Raw genomic sequence first — 15,180 nt, 5'->3', positions numbered from 1 at the left:
AATATAATACATGTTTCCGGGAGTAGTGGCTCACTCCTGTAATCCCAAGCGTCTGGGAGGCAGAGTTTGTGGATGGCCGTGTGAGGCCGACCACCAATCATACAACGGGTGGTGGAATACTTTTGCCACGGGTGTCCCCAAGTATCCCCCCGTTGGCGTGGCCGTTACACATATCTCCCCCTGATTAATCAGATGGACGAGAGGACTGAACTGTCCCACACGTTACAATCGAGCTGTTATTTGAAATTTTGAGTGAAATTTAACAGTAAAATACTTGACTAAATAGTAAATATGTTTTAAAAGAGTGTATAACGAAAATTAGAGAGTGGAAATTTCACTATCCAAAAGAAAAACGGAGAGTGAAGAGCGTTAATTATACTGGTGAAATAAAAAAAAGAAGCTTAAATTTTGAAGCTCTTAAGCAGTAATGGCCAAACAGGGGCATGGAAATTCAAGAAACTTTTCAAATTTAATGACACTTTTTTTTTTTGACACAATGGCGCTGTGCTAAAATAACAAATATTTTCACTTTTCGATGATTTTTTGTTTAATAGAGATGATCTTGAATATCACCAACGAATATTTAGCTTAGCCGCATGATTTGGTAAAACACCAAAATATTGGTCATGTAAACCATGAAATTATCACAATACCTTTTTTTGACCAATAAAGGAATATATTAAACTGTTTCTCTGGTTTTTTCTTTTTATGATTTTAAAATTGTCTAAGTTTACCCTTCCCAAATATAAATAAACAGATACGATCAATTGCGAATGCACAAATCATATCTAACGCTAAAATTTGCAAAAGGTAGATTTGAAACTGTAAAAAAGGAAGATTTCAATCAAAAAGATGAACCCACAACTTTGAAACATTTTAATACTTACATCGCTAGAAAATTCAACAATTTCGAATTGATGTGAAACTTCAGGAATCATATTAGTAGCTAGAATAATGATTCCTCCACCCGAGGCTAGTAAACTATATAACAAAGCACGATTTTCTACCAAGCTCTCCATAAACGGATGACCCTAATAATGTAAAATAGGTAAATTAATAAAAAAATTACGAATCAAACAATAATAATTTATTACCCTGTAGTTGACAACAAATGTTGACACCTGTAATGCCATAGAAATTATGTATACAGTACTATTGAGTACTGTAGGCTTAAATTGGGCGTCTAAGTTGACAAATTTTTCAGTTCTGTAAATAATAAAAGAACAATATAAATTAGTTTTCCTTAAATCAATGAATCAAGCTTACAATAATTACCTTGGTGGAGAACGTGAAATTGCCTCTCTGACTAATAATACTAACGCTGTAAAATGAATTGCAAATTGCAAAATCACAGTCAGAATAGTGTAGATGTTGAAGATATTAGATAAGGGTCGTTCTTTTGACAGCGTTTTCAATGGTTTGGACCTCGATATGAAGAGAAAACATCCTGCCAACAAAAGTCCTTGCAATGTTGCTTGGCTATCGCTGAACTTAATACCCTCAAGGTATAAGACGCTTTGGCTGTAGGCTAAAATTAGTGCATTGAGTGCTAATATTTTGAACATTTGCAATGTAGTTACTAGTGTGCAACGGCCTTGCTTGATAATGTGACAGACTATTAAAAGAATTAACATTGTAAAGAAACATTTTAAGCATTAACTCAATCCAATTAAACTCACTGCACAGTATTGAGGAAAGTTTAGAAGTGAATGGAGCCGCTATGCTCGCATCGCCAAGTTTAACAACTTGGGCTTGATCTTGTTCTTCCAGCTCTTTCATTAGCTTGTTCAGTTGCTTCTGGGCGTCATTCAGCTTCTCTTGTTTCGTTTGAGCTCGTCCTTTCTCTGGCCTTCGGCCTACTTTACCCTTCGCAGCCAAGGCCTCTAATTTGTTTGACGTTGAAGGTTCGTTACCAGCACCATCTTGAGCTTCTGATTGTTGTTTCTCAGCTTCTTTCTTTCTGCGGTTTAAAATGAAATCGGGAATGCTTGATAAAATTGCAACACCAATGTTTGCGTGTTTTAAGGCCCCAACATCATTTGTTCCATCTCCACACATTAGCGTAGTGAAACCTAAACTCTTTAAGGCGGTTATTACTTGTTCCTAAACAAGTAAAAAAGACGGGTTATTTTGCGATCAAATTATACCCACAATTACTGACAATACCTTCTGCTTAGGAGCGACTCTAGCAAATACTCTAATATGAGGCAAAAGCCTGTTTAATAAGATGGGGCTTATTGACTGTAAATATATCAGTCCCTAAAAAATAATAATTATTAATTTAGCAATATTATTTCTATATTAATTAAAATCACCTCTCCAGTTAGGCAAAAGTCATATTTGGTAACCACGGAATGAAAACCCTCCTTAGGCACAGCAGGTAGTTGAATGGTCTCATCAATTGAAACCCAGTGCCACGTTTCACCTGAAATAGAAAACAAAGTTAGGATTACATTGAATTTAATTAATTTAAAATCATCATACTTGGTTCAATAGGTGCTGTCAATATTAAGGTATAATCTTTTCTCGTAAAACGTAGTTCTTTGGCAACATGACACGCAGTTAGAGGAGCATCTCCGGTAATCATAACCACATGGTGGCTTGCATTTAGAATTTCTCTAATGACAGATTTTGAATCCGATTTAAGAGGGCATGAAATGATCACGAAACCCACAAATTCAAGGTTGTTTTCTACAGTTTCCCTAGTGAAGTCTCGCACCTTACGAAAAATGGAAATTAAACAAGTTGCATAACCTGAAAAATATCTATTCAATTATACCTCTTTATGATTTAATAGTCCCAAATGTTTTCGTCCCAGAGCTAATACTCTAGCACCCCTGCGTGACATTTCTAGATAGACATCATCATAGTCATCAGGCACATGAGCAAACTAGAAAATAATATCAAATTAGAATTAAAGAATTTGACACAGGGGTGCCACAATAATTTCAGATTCAAATTCCCTGTTTTCCCTGACTTTTAAAAACCTAAATTAGACAATATTAAGCTTTATATTTTAATTTTATCAGAAGATTATTAATTGAAATCAACCTACATTTACAAAGTATTATTGCAACATTAAAAAAAAAACTTTAAAGGAACTAAATAATAATCATTTGTCAGATAACTAGAGTAAAATTACCTTCAAAATTGAATTCCCTGACCTTTTAGACCCATTTTTAAATTTCCTGATTTCCCTGACGTGTGGCAACCCTGTGACACTAAACATTACAGTTTTACCATTTCCTTTAGCGTTTCGGGGGCTCCTTTAACTGTTGCAATGTAAATTGTATCTGAAGATCCAGGAGGACTGTACCCAGCAATAACAGACATTCTTTTCAAAGCACTCGAGAAATGATACCGTTGAAATATTTTCATAGCTGGTGCTTTGCCTCGCTTAGGTATCACTGCCTCTCCTTTAGTTAAATTCCACTCAATAGCCGTTAAAGTAGCTTTTTCCAACGGATCACCCACGATCCCATCTTCCAAAGCGACTAACGAGTGGCAAGTTGCTAAGACTTGTACTGTGTCCAATGGCAAATCATTCACTGGACATACATTATCCTGATGTTTTAGTCCTGCAACGCCTTCGACAACCAAATTATCACTGGTTAAGGTACCAGTTTTATCGAAACAACAAATTTCCACTTTGCCAGCAAAGGGAATACGGAATGGTTCAGTGCAAAACACAGCTAAAAAGGCACAATATTAAATTTTTAACCAAATTAGTTGAATGCAAGGAACTTACAGAGCTTAGATAATGCGAGCAAAGAGGAATTAACAGCTAACGAAAGTTCTATAGGCAGCTCGGGTGGCACAACAGACGTTAAAATTAAGGCGCATTCTAGGAAAAGCTTGTATCTATTTCGCGTCGGGTCTTCTGAACCTAGAAGAGTATTTACAATGACAATGAAATTTAAGTTCCTACATTAGAATATACAATACACACCTTTAATCCAAACGTATGAAGCAGCGGCAATTGCAAAAACTAATAAAAATAATATAAATGCGAATGTTTCCAAGTTATTGGCAGTAACTCTCTTCACTCCAAAAAGGATGGTACGCAAAAGTTTGCCCTGGGATGTTGTGAAACTTGTACGCAAGACGTAAGCAACGCAACCATTGTCAGTTGCTAATAAAAAAATTATTGTTAATTATTGTAGTTAATAAAATTAACAAATAAGACACTAACCTTTCAAACCAGGACTGGTTTTACCAGGTGGTGAATGTTGGACCACTTTAGTGCCTCCGTACAGTATGTGCAACCTTCCGTGAGTTTCCAACTCTAATACTGTATCTGGATCAAAGGTTTCAATAGGCTCCTTCATTTGCGGCACCGATTCACCAGTCAACATAGATTCGTCGATTATGCAAGGTCCTCTTAACAATAATAAGTCACACGGCACAATATTATCATTTTGAGATCTTCCAATTGATACTATATCACCCGGTATGAGATCACTGCTTAATATAGGTCTCCATTTTCTATTTCTATACACTTGAATCATATATGGCTTGTTCCCCATTTTTCGGATCTCAGACAAATTTCTCAGCTGTTGTTGAACCAACGTACACTCAAAGGCAATTAACATGGCTAGCGTGAAGACACTATAGTACCAAAATTCATCAAGGCACCACAATCCAACGCAAAAGACTTGGAACACAAAAAATGGGGCTGTAGCTCTTTCTTTGAACAGATCAATAAATTCTGGTACAACCATTTCAAGACTGGAATTTTTTTATAAAATTTCTGACATTGCCTTCAGATATTTAAATTATAATTTACATACTCATTTTTGCCATAATGTTTTTCAGCTGCTTCAAGATCAGAATCTTCTTGATAACCTTTCCATTCTTGATAATATTTAAAATTTTCCGTTGGGAAGCAAAGCCCCTCGAATGTTTTACGGTCAAAATTATACGTGTATTTGGTTTTTTGAAATATAAACCATATGTTTGTTTCTCCTTTAATCTACCAAAATAAAAATTTAATGAAAAACCATACAACTTCTCATGTAACTTGTTAAAGCGTGAAATTACCTTTGTTTTAAATAAGCGAACAACTTCTGCAGAACCATTGTTTGGTGTTGGAACAACTTTGACTAGACTAGCATTTAAAGCATTTGGCTCCTTTAAATTAAAAGATAAAGCCAATTAACGTTATATATTAGAATATTGAATTATCCGAATTACCCTTGAAAATGACAGTAAGCAACGTATGTGAACAGACCAATGGCAAAAGAGGCAGGTGAGTATTTGAAGTATGCCGACGAAAGCTAATGCAATCAACCCGGCCTCGAAATATTCCGAAATGCCATATACAAAAGACCAAAAATAAAACCAAACGACATATAAAATTAAAAATGGTCCTACATAACCGTGGAAAATTAATGGTCTTGGGTTAAATAAGCTAACAGATTCAACTAAATCATCCACGCTAGGAGACCTGAAAGAAGCCATCTTAATCTGCGGAAAAAGAGGTCATCCGGAAATCACTTCGGAAAGCGTGGTTGTTTTTAGGAAATGACGTCATCATTGATGATTTTTAGCGCGTTTTTCACGAAGGTTTGAATTTTTTAAATTTATTTATTTTATTTATTTATTAACAGAAAAATATCTACCAAGCCAGCAAGGCTTTTGTGTAGATTTCAAATACATATGCGTGAAACAGATACAATAGGATAAACTATACAGAAGGTGAGATCATAACGCGCGGTTAAAATGCTCATTTAAAAGCAGTGATGCACAAAAAAATTTCTATCTATCTTTTTCGTATCTTTTTACATAGATGGCAGCAGCTATACTATACTTTCAATTTTTTCCCTCTGAAGTTTCTGTAAATATCATTTTATTTTTGATATTTTTGAGCATAGATGGCGACAAAATCATTCACAATCTTTCATTTTATTCAGTTTTGGCCCTTTGATTTTTTCACGATCTTTCAAATTTCTTTAAGATATGAGAGTTTCAATTATTTTCAATTCTTTTTTGCCCTTGCCTGAAAAATTTCAGAAGAAATCTTTAAAGATTTAGATAAGTATCATTTCAAATACTTCTTTAGTTTTCATTATTTTGAAAAGTATATTTAAAAATATTTCAAGTACGTTTCACGAGAAAGTAGAATCAAATTTTTTCATATCAAAAGTTCGAAGTATTAAAATGAATATTTCAATTTTTATCTTTTGATTATTAATTCAGTAGTAAACCTTCCAATATTTGATTTTGATTTTATGGATTAGAATCGATCTTAATTTTCGTATTTTCAAAAACTAAATTATGGAAAATAAATAAAGCTATTGCATCGCCACAGCCCACGCTGCCAGTTTGCAACACACGTGACACTCTAACTGCGTGGGAGTTGGGACGGTGGGAAAAATAACTTTTGGAAGTTTTGGTTTTAGTTTTGAAATCGCCTTTCAGTCTACGCGGCGCAGCTTTTTATCGCTAGAATCAGTCTTTGCTTTCCCTCCTCTGTCTGCCTAGGGATAGAGGGAATTATCCCCCCCCCCCGTTAAAAAACAGCCAGAAAAACGGCGCGACCTTTGACCGCTCCTCTCCCTTCTATCACTTAACATTGTTTCGGGTTTGGCTATATTTCGGTATCACGTGAGATACGTTCGCCGCTTAAATAGTGTATATCGGCATATCTAGATGGCGCTAAAATATTTCCTCTTAAATACAAACAAAATTGAAGACAAACCAGAAAAAATCTATCGTGTAATTTCTAATATAAAAAATGGAAGCACTAGCTCTATTCCGCTCTTTTTTTCGCTAGGCTAGGTAAGAGAAGAATCTTTTCAAATATAGTTCGCTCCCGAATTTATTTCTTCAAAATTCTATCGCGATCATTTTGCAATGTAGAAGATCATATCAAAATCGTATATTTTAATTTTTATTTTTCGGATAAAGTATCATCTCGTATCCTAAAAGTATCCAAAGATACGAGCGCGCCCATCACTGTTTAAAAGTGCACGGAATTTAGGGAGGGAGGGTACGGATACAATAGATTGGGGAAGGGCATTCCAGTCATTGATTACAGAATTAGAGAATGAGTTTAAACGAACAGTTGTGCTTGCCCTGGGTTTTGATAATTTATAAGAATGGCCTCTAGTACGATAACCCTCATTTAAAACAAAAAAATCAGAAAAGTTGTGCACGAGACTTTTATGGAAAAAATTGTGTAAAAGGCATAAGTTAGTTATTTTGTGGCGAATAATGACTGGAAGAATGGACAGGGATTGTAAGCGCGACGGGGCTGGTAGCTTATCAATTTTAGTAGCTAATTTGGTAAAACGGTTTTGAGCCTTTTGCAATGCCAATTGGTCAGAAGCTAAATGAGGGGTCCAAATTGGGGAACAAAAATCGAAAATCGGTAGAACAAGGGCATTATACAAAGTTTTAATTATTTTTGGGGAACGGAAGTTTAGATTACGGCGGACACATCCCGCAATTGAACGGACACGCTTAGTGACTTTATTGGAGTGGCTGGAGAATTTCAGGGTGGGGTCCACAATAATACCGAGGTCACGCTCCGAAAGGGTGGTCTTAAGGGGGTTGCCAGTGATGGAGTAGATAAAAATAGGGTTCTTGGGACCTAAGTGAAGAACCGCACTGAGTTTACTGTCTCGCGTCCGCCGCAAGCTTTAAGCAACCAAAAACAAACAAAAAATAGAGTTAAAGGTAAAAAAAAAACACAAAAACTCCCACCTGGGAATAACGAACGTGACTCCCGAAAACTCAGACGATATAAACAAAACACTAGTCTATACTCCATAGTGAAGTCAAAAGCTCTTGGCCTGGAAGCCAACCTCAGACAGTGGCCCCGCCAGTGGTAGGCACAAGTAGGCACGTGCCTACCTTGAAATATTTCGGGCCTTCTTTGGGGGCCTCCAAATTTTGAAATGTGCCTGTATGGGCTTCTAGTATTTGAAGCAACTACATGCAAATAAATGCTGGTTTTTCTATTAAAAAAGATGATAAACCTTTAAGTTCTTATTTTAGAAAATACATTATTTATTAAAAATTATCCCTCATGGGCCCATCCCTTCCTTCAAAGCTTTATTGCTTTAGGGGATTTGTTGACATCTTTGGAGGGACACCTGCTATGCGCTCCTTAAAATCGTTTGAAGTGCCGTATTTCAAAATTGGTCACTCCTTTGGAGCGCCAACGTTTCTACAACTTTCAAAGCAATTCAGTTATTAGATGTTCATATGTTTTGAAGAGTCCCAGAAAGATTAGGGTTATGATATAATTCTCAAAATGCCACAACGCCGCGACACTAGGTGGTGGAGCGAGAAAAAAGGTCTTATTTTATTAGAAATAGGTTTGATTCCATAATTATAGCATTGAAGAATATGGTTGAAAACGTATAACGCGAGGAAGCCGCCGAGTGACGCGTGTATGAAATGAAATAGCTTCAGCAACTTGACTTAAATTGTGGTTTTAGATGAAGTGTTAGGTTATATAAATTATCTAAATTCGTGTTAACGGAAACCGTTGCTATTTGTGAAGCTACAGTAGCTAGCTTAGGTGTAAAAAGGTCTGAACAGTTTGTCTTAATTGAGAATGAAGCTGAAAGTTGGAAGAATCCTGCAATGTTCAGGTCCCGGCAGTGCTTATTAACCCATGCCAGGGCCCCTAGGCTTCAAGCTTCTTTGTGCCCCTGCTTGGCCCTTGCTCTTGGTAGGACTTAGGTTTTAGCTTAGTCAGTCTTACGGATAATGCGGCACTGGGTACCGGCTCTTAGCAGCGAACCTTTAAGTTTACGCAAACGGAAGATAATACCTAATGCTAGCACTCGTCATAATGCAAAAGAAACGGAAACTGTCAATCGGGGAAAACCTTAAGCTTTTTATGCAGTTTTCCAAGCTTGCGGCTGTTTTCATCCTAAGCTAGGAGCGCTCTCGGATATATTGGCTACTGTAGAGCGCTATGTGGTTGTTCTGGAAGCTAATGAACAGAATTGGGGAAGCAGACGATATTTTAACAAATTTTGGGTACGTTAGTAAGTGTTGCTCTAAAAAAAGCCATCGATGCGCATCGGAAAATAAAAAAAAATACTGTACGACTTTTTGTATTTCCGGTTTTGTCGTCACGATGCCCATCGATGGGGCATCGGTGTTTTCGTTGCTTTGCCCAAGCACGCGGTCGCGAAGCACGTGTAGAATTTGGCTTCAACAATGGAAATTAATAATGTTAATTTAATTTCGGTGACTTTAACTCGCGAAAATAGGAGCTAAATCTTTGAAGCACCTAAAGAAGATTACCAGAAATTAATAAATTAAAAAAATAAGCCGTGAATAAATGTCACTACTATTCGTAACGCCCATCGATAACATCGATGAGGGGAAAAAGCGTACAGTAATGTTACATTTTTAGTACCGTCTGTCGCCTTTAGATGTCGCTACCTTTCAAAAAAATCCATCGATGGCATCGTTTAAAAAAACAGCGTACAGTAACTTTTCACGTCACGATGCTCATAACAAGCACTTTTCGTTCTTTTACATAAAACAAGCTCGCCAAGGCGATAATATTATTTCGTATGCCCTTACCTGAGGCTCCAAGGGTTAACGCAAACAAAACAATTTACTGATTTCGGGGCCAAAATACTTTATGATTAAAAAAAACCCGTAATTATATGGGTGGTTTCTTTTCGCTTGTTCCGGGATTCGGAGTAGGGTAAGAAAATTAACGCTATGACGTCATTTTATTCCGATTCTGTGGTGGAGAATAGTTCGAGTTGGGGTAAAAACGTTTTCCAAAATGGCTGCCTGTGGCTTTTTTTGAAGATAAATTATACTTCTTTCCATAAAATCGTCGACGACTGTCTTGCCCCTGGCGAGCGTTGCTGCCAGAAATTTGACAACAGCTTTGGCAGTATAATGAAAAACCAGTTTTAAGTACAGTCGCGGTAGCATGAACTCTGTCAAATATTTGCTTAAATTTTGTATAAATTTAATTGTATGTTAGTTTTTAATTCTAATAAGTGTTTAAAAATTGTCGGATTCGGGTTAGGGATTTTTTTCTCATGTTTTTATTGTAAATACGACTTTTGGAATTGTTAAGGATTGGGTTATTTTGTTCCCGTCCATCTTTTATCTCTCTTTTGTATAGTATGTATCATGTATATTGTATCTTTTATCTTGTAGCGTCGTCATGTCGCGCGGGGCTTGGTCAGGCGGCCGAAAACTTTTCCATTGCTCTGGGGTTTATCCCTTGTCGTCACTGTCCAAGCCCAAGTTGGGAAATGTTTCGGGGTATAAAGGGGGGTGATTTTATTTTTGAAGAGTAGTCTAAAATAGAAAGCGAGAAGAGCTCCTTCGTGCGAGAAGGACTCCCTGGCGGAGGGAGAATAAGAAATAAAGTTTTTTTGTTTAGTTAAAATTGGTCAAGTTATTTTTAGTAGTATAAGCGTGTGCGTGCGAAGAGTCTATATGTTTCAGTCCGTGTAACTCTTCGGTGGAAAATTAAATTTTCAATCCAGGTAATTAGTTAGCTCTCCCAGAAAAAGTCAACATTTATATTTTCGACTATGACTTGGGAGTTTATCTGGCAACCCACAAACCGAAAATATTTTGTTCAGTGATCTGGTTTTGCTTCATTAGGGGCAAACTAAATGAAATCGGGTTTAATTGAAGTAATGATATACAATGATAATCAACCACCTCCATACCCGTAAAAATCCAACAATTTAAATCCAAATTAATTATTCAATGAAACTTTAGATAAATCTTTTAAGGAACTTTATTAGACAAATTTACGTAAATAATTTATTTTGGCTTTTGCGATTTAAAAGCCTCCATGGCTGGGGCCAAAGTTTTCTTAAACGCCATGATTTGAGTAATCAACGGCATAAACTTATCCACAAAGTCTATTCCAACGTCGGACTCGGACAAGATGCCTATTAATTCATCCTGGGGCGCTTTCTTGAGAACGGCTTTGACCAGGTTTTCGAAGATCTTTCGTTCCTCCGGTTTTTGAATGGCTTCCATTAGTTTTTTAATATCATCTGGTTTAATGGTGGCGAAACTATCTATGGCGCCTTTTGCCAGATTTCTAAGACCTTCCAACAACGAGGCTGGTTCAGCGTGAACGGATACAAGCAGCAGCAAAAAGAAGGCTATCGTTGAAACACGCCGCATATTTTCGCCAATGCTTCAAAAGTCACTTTGAAGTGATGGGGAATCCGCGATATGTCGGCTATTTATTTAAATCGGGATGTTTGCTTCAATTTAATTTTGATGGGCAAATAATGGGTGATTCTCGAGTGACATTTCATTATTGTTGAACCGCAACGGCTGCTCAAATTTTTATAAGAATTACAATCAAATGACATTCTGTAAGACATTATTTGAACACTATTGTTATCTGGAATATAAGTCATGGCAAATTTACAATTTAATCCACGAACCACTAACCCAAAAAGTTATCTAGGGTACTTTGATCTTCTAACTACGTTTTAAATAAATTAAAACTCACTCACAATTAAAGTTTAAAACAAGACGTAATTAAATGGAACCTAGGAGCAACAAACACAGCACCTCACATAAGGATAAATCAACCTGTCAAAAGTCGTCTTTTTTCTTGTGTACAATTTCCATTGGCTAAACGCTTTAGCGCCTGCTGCCGTTGGTAGGGGAAAATAGTCTTCCCCCTTTCCGTAAAATGTGCAGCTTTAAGGATCGTCCAATGAAATTTGTACACAACACTGCGTTAGCGTTTTTAAAGGCTAGCTGCGTTCTCCCTGTGTGGGGTGCTGTGTTTGTTGCTCCTAGATGGCAATGGCTTCGACAACCAATTATAACTAAAACCATAAGTGTATAATATTGAAACATATGTGGGACACTTCCTATTCTTCACATGCAAAAGTTTTACTGAGAGCTATTCACAAGACAGACTGCATTACGGGCTTTGTCGCCGTTTTGCGTTCGCTTGTTCCCGCGTCACACGTAGCCTTTGACAGCGCCTCGCTACGGGGAGATTTTCGTCTGGTGATGACGTCACTCCGTTACTAGCTATCAGTAAAATATTCTCCAAAGTGACAAACTTATGGAACAATATTATAGACTTATGCTAAAACTAAAACTTTTTTCAAAGACTAAGAGACGTCTGCTACAAATAAAACAGATAATAAGATATTTATGATTATGGTTTTAGAACGTTAAAAGTGGTATCGCTGTACATTTTTTAGCTGCATTTTTTGCGTAAATGACACCACGGAATTAAGTTTAACAAATTGGCCAGCCAAAATATACCTCTCCTCGGAAGAATTGTCCCTAGTGGTATTAATTTCTCGAGACGACCCTTAAAGATATCTCCGCAATTCAGAGTTATTTACTAAAAACGTAATCCTGGTTCTATCCCTCCCGGTATAAAATTTTAATTATAATGAAAATAATTGAGACGAAACAACCGATTTTAATTTATTCAGAATATTATAAATTAAGTAGTTACAACAGTGAGTTAGACGTACTAAAACAATGCACAATTGAATTTAACCCTTTTTACAGTACAATTAAGTTTATCAGTTGAATATAATACGAAGCAAATTTTAATGAAAGAATTATCTACAAAGGGTATTTGTATTTTTCTCGCTTACGAAATACTTGCCGCATCTTTAACGCTCATTTCATTTCAACACTCGTAGACTTCCAGTTGACGTTGTGACACATACCGCATGAAAAAGACCAATGCCGTCCAATTTACAATATCATATAATGATTCGCACACCCAGGAAATCAATGACTGCATTAGGAATCGTAGATATCCAAATATCCACACCAAATGTATTAACAAGAAGCAAAAACCTTACCATCAACAAAGCACAGAGAGCCACTTGATTAAACGACAGCTCGTATATCAATAAACTTTAAATAAACGCCTTTGCATTTATACAGCTATAGGTCGATAATAAAACCCGTAAATAAATAACAAAAAACTAACCCACAGGTTCTACCCTTTAACCTCTTATCTCTGCTGAATGCGCTAAAACAAGATTTGACCTTTAAAATTTCATACGTAAAAAATGTAGACTTTAAAAACCATTAATATACTCTTACACTAAGCTGAGTTTATAATTTTCAAAGAAGCATAATATATATCGGTGGTTCTGTGGTAGAACATTTCCCGGTCATGTAGGAGGGCTCGGGTTCGAAACCTGGGCAGCGTCCCAAAAGTCAGTGAGAAGAAGTTAGAGAGGATACGCTCATACATATAAAATGCAAACACAACACACTTAACACATACCACCGCCCTAACACGAACTCAACATTCCAACAATACGCATAAACATTACAATAATAAAACTTCCAAACCAAACCGCACCAACCGCGAATTACTCCGTTAACGCTCACCGTCAGACGGTGGTTTTGCCAACCTTTAAACTGCAAAAAGGGTTTTTCGACTTTGCTCCGATAACGCGTTCGCTGCCCGCAGACATCACACGCACACACACACAGACAGACACACGCACACACACACAGACAGACAGACACGATGATTGTATAACCCCTCCTAGGGGACATAGTCCCCTCGGAGAGGTAAAAATAGTTAATTTAAATTATTTTTGTGGTTATGGTTTTGGGTACATGTAGATAACTTACACCCATATAACTCAAAACAATGGCGTTGCCATATTAAAATGCAACTTTTTTATCTTAAAATATAAATAACTGTACCTCTTTCCAGGTACTGACGAAGTTGGTTTTCGTTTTGCTACCCTATTTCCAAAACCAGATATCACAAAAAACGACTTGTGTAAAAAGTAATTTAAATTTAAAAACGGTTCACATTATCGTTTGGGAAAACCTGGTATTTAATAAAATTTTGTTAAAAGTACTTTCTTATGTATACGGTGTTGTCCATCCTCTCTCAAAGTGAGACGTGTTAATGCTTCAATAGATAGGAAATTAAAAACTATCTAGATAGCAATACCCAAGGCAATACCTTAGGCCCAAGTCATCGTGCGACTTTTATTGCATTTAAACAGGTGGCCGGGCTACAATGCGTAGGAGGGTGGGGGCAAGCCCTTCATTCCACGCTAGCCAACAGCCCCCTACACTCACTATTACCGTTAACCTCAACAAGTTTTTATGGAAAAAGGAAACCAAAGACCTCCCCGCAAAATCCCTTTAACCAGTAGGGAAAGAACTTGGAAACTCAACGGGGAAAAGTGGTTCAGACTTTTCACCGGGTACCACAAGCTGGAATCGAACCCGGCTCCTTTTGCTGCATGATGAAAGTGCTAAATTATTCGTACAATATTTTCTTCCCAAACGTTTATTTTCAAAATCAACGGGAGCCCGCGTATGTGTATGTTTCAAGCAAATAATATTAGCAAGATAGGTAAATGAATACCCAAATGTTATACTTACACTACTGTTTTTCCTCCTCTGGACATTTGCACCTTAACACTCATGGATCTGTTGGAGCCAATTATACTCTCCCCGGTTCAGCCATTCGTGATCCTCTCAACCCCTCTAACGATTTGAACTTTTCCCCTCAACTCTACCATCATCAGCCCTTCCAATAGTTATCACTCTTTTAACGTCCATCTCGTGCCACTTATACTCGCTCCGTTATCGCGAAACTTTTTCCCAGTTTCCTCATGACTACTACTCCAGTCACTCAACCACCTACTGCCACATCAACTATCTCCACCGTCCTCTTCACCCATGCCGCTGGTCTCTCGCGATATAAACTTGATGAACTTGCTACTATTATTTGCAACTACAAAGTATCTCTCATTGCTATCACCGAAGCCTGGTGGAACTGTGATATTTCCGACTCTGAACTCAGAATCCCTGGATTCTCTTTATTCCGGTTTGATCGTAGGCGTGATCCCCGTGGAGGTGTCCGTAACCCTCATGGGGGTTCTGCTCTCTTTGTTCTCGACACCCTACGTGATCGCCCTTTTGACCTCAGTATTATTGGTATAGACTGTCTGGCCGGAACCGACCTCCATGGTATTGAATTTATCGTGGTACAAATTACTACCCCAACCTTAAGTATTTTATACCGCTCTAACAATGTCAACTATACAAACAATCCTTATGTAATCTCCTTAATTAATGCTCTTTGCTCCCACTGTGATATTTATCGCCTTGCCCTCCTCCTCGGTGATTTTAATTACCCATTTATTGACTGGTTTAACTCCTCTACGGCAATCGGTGCCAATTGAT

The 15,180-nt window shown here is 37.2% G+C and overlaps 1 protein-coding gene across 1 annotated transcript; it reads right to left on the bottom strand.

Annotated features, from left to right (window-relative positions):
* Positions 1–479: 479 nt before the first annotated feature.
* On the bottom strand, positions 480–5,492 carry LOC149944170 (endoplasmic reticulum transmembrane helix translocase). Its single transcript, XM_090174764.1, has 16 exons — positions 5,194–5,492; positions 5,041–5,130; positions 4,791–4,972; positions 4,193–4,728; positions 3,950–4,132; positions 3,749–3,886; positions 3,241–3,692; positions 2,780–2,890; positions 2,485–2,719; positions 2,316–2,425; positions 2,167–2,259; positions 1,680–2,103; positions 1,276–1,615; positions 1,095–1,206; positions 888–1,031; positions 480–822 (listed from the first exon to the last, which is right to left on the bottom strand). Exons 1-16 carry the CDS (start codon positions 5,458–5,460, stop codon positions 715–717), a joined length of 3,525 nt encoding a protein of 1,174 aa, XP_090030890.1. The 5' UTR covers positions 5,461–5,492; the 3' UTR covers positions 480–714.
* Positions 5,493–15,180: the final 9,688 nt, after the last annotated feature.

This window comes from Leiobunum rupestre, chromosome 5 (genome assembly GCF_980474605.1).
Source record: "Leiobunum rupestre chromosome 5, qqLeiRupe1.1.hap1, whole genome shotgun sequence".
NCBI classification, from domain to species: Eukaryota; Metazoa; Arthropoda; class Arachnida; order Opiliones; family Sclerosomatidae; genus Leiobunum; species Leiobunum rupestre.
Note: the sequence above shows the minus strand (reverse complement) of the source record. Positions and strands in the feature narration are given on the sequence as shown.

Bases quoted from the DNA above. Each gene is read 5' to 3' on its own strand.
- LOC149944170 (XM_090174764.1), bottom strand. From the start codon at position 5,460: ATGGCTTCTTTCAGGTCTCCTAGCGTGGATGATTTAGTTGAATCTGTT. The intron at 2,891-3,240 runs GTAAAACTGTAA...ATTATTTTCTAG, and splicing joins CCGAAACGCTAAAGGAAATG to TTTGCTCATGTGCCTGATGA. The intron at 2,104-2,166 runs GTATTGTCAGTA...TTACTTGTTTAG, and splicing joins GAGTCGCTCCTAAGCAGAAG to GAACAAGTAATAACCGCCTT.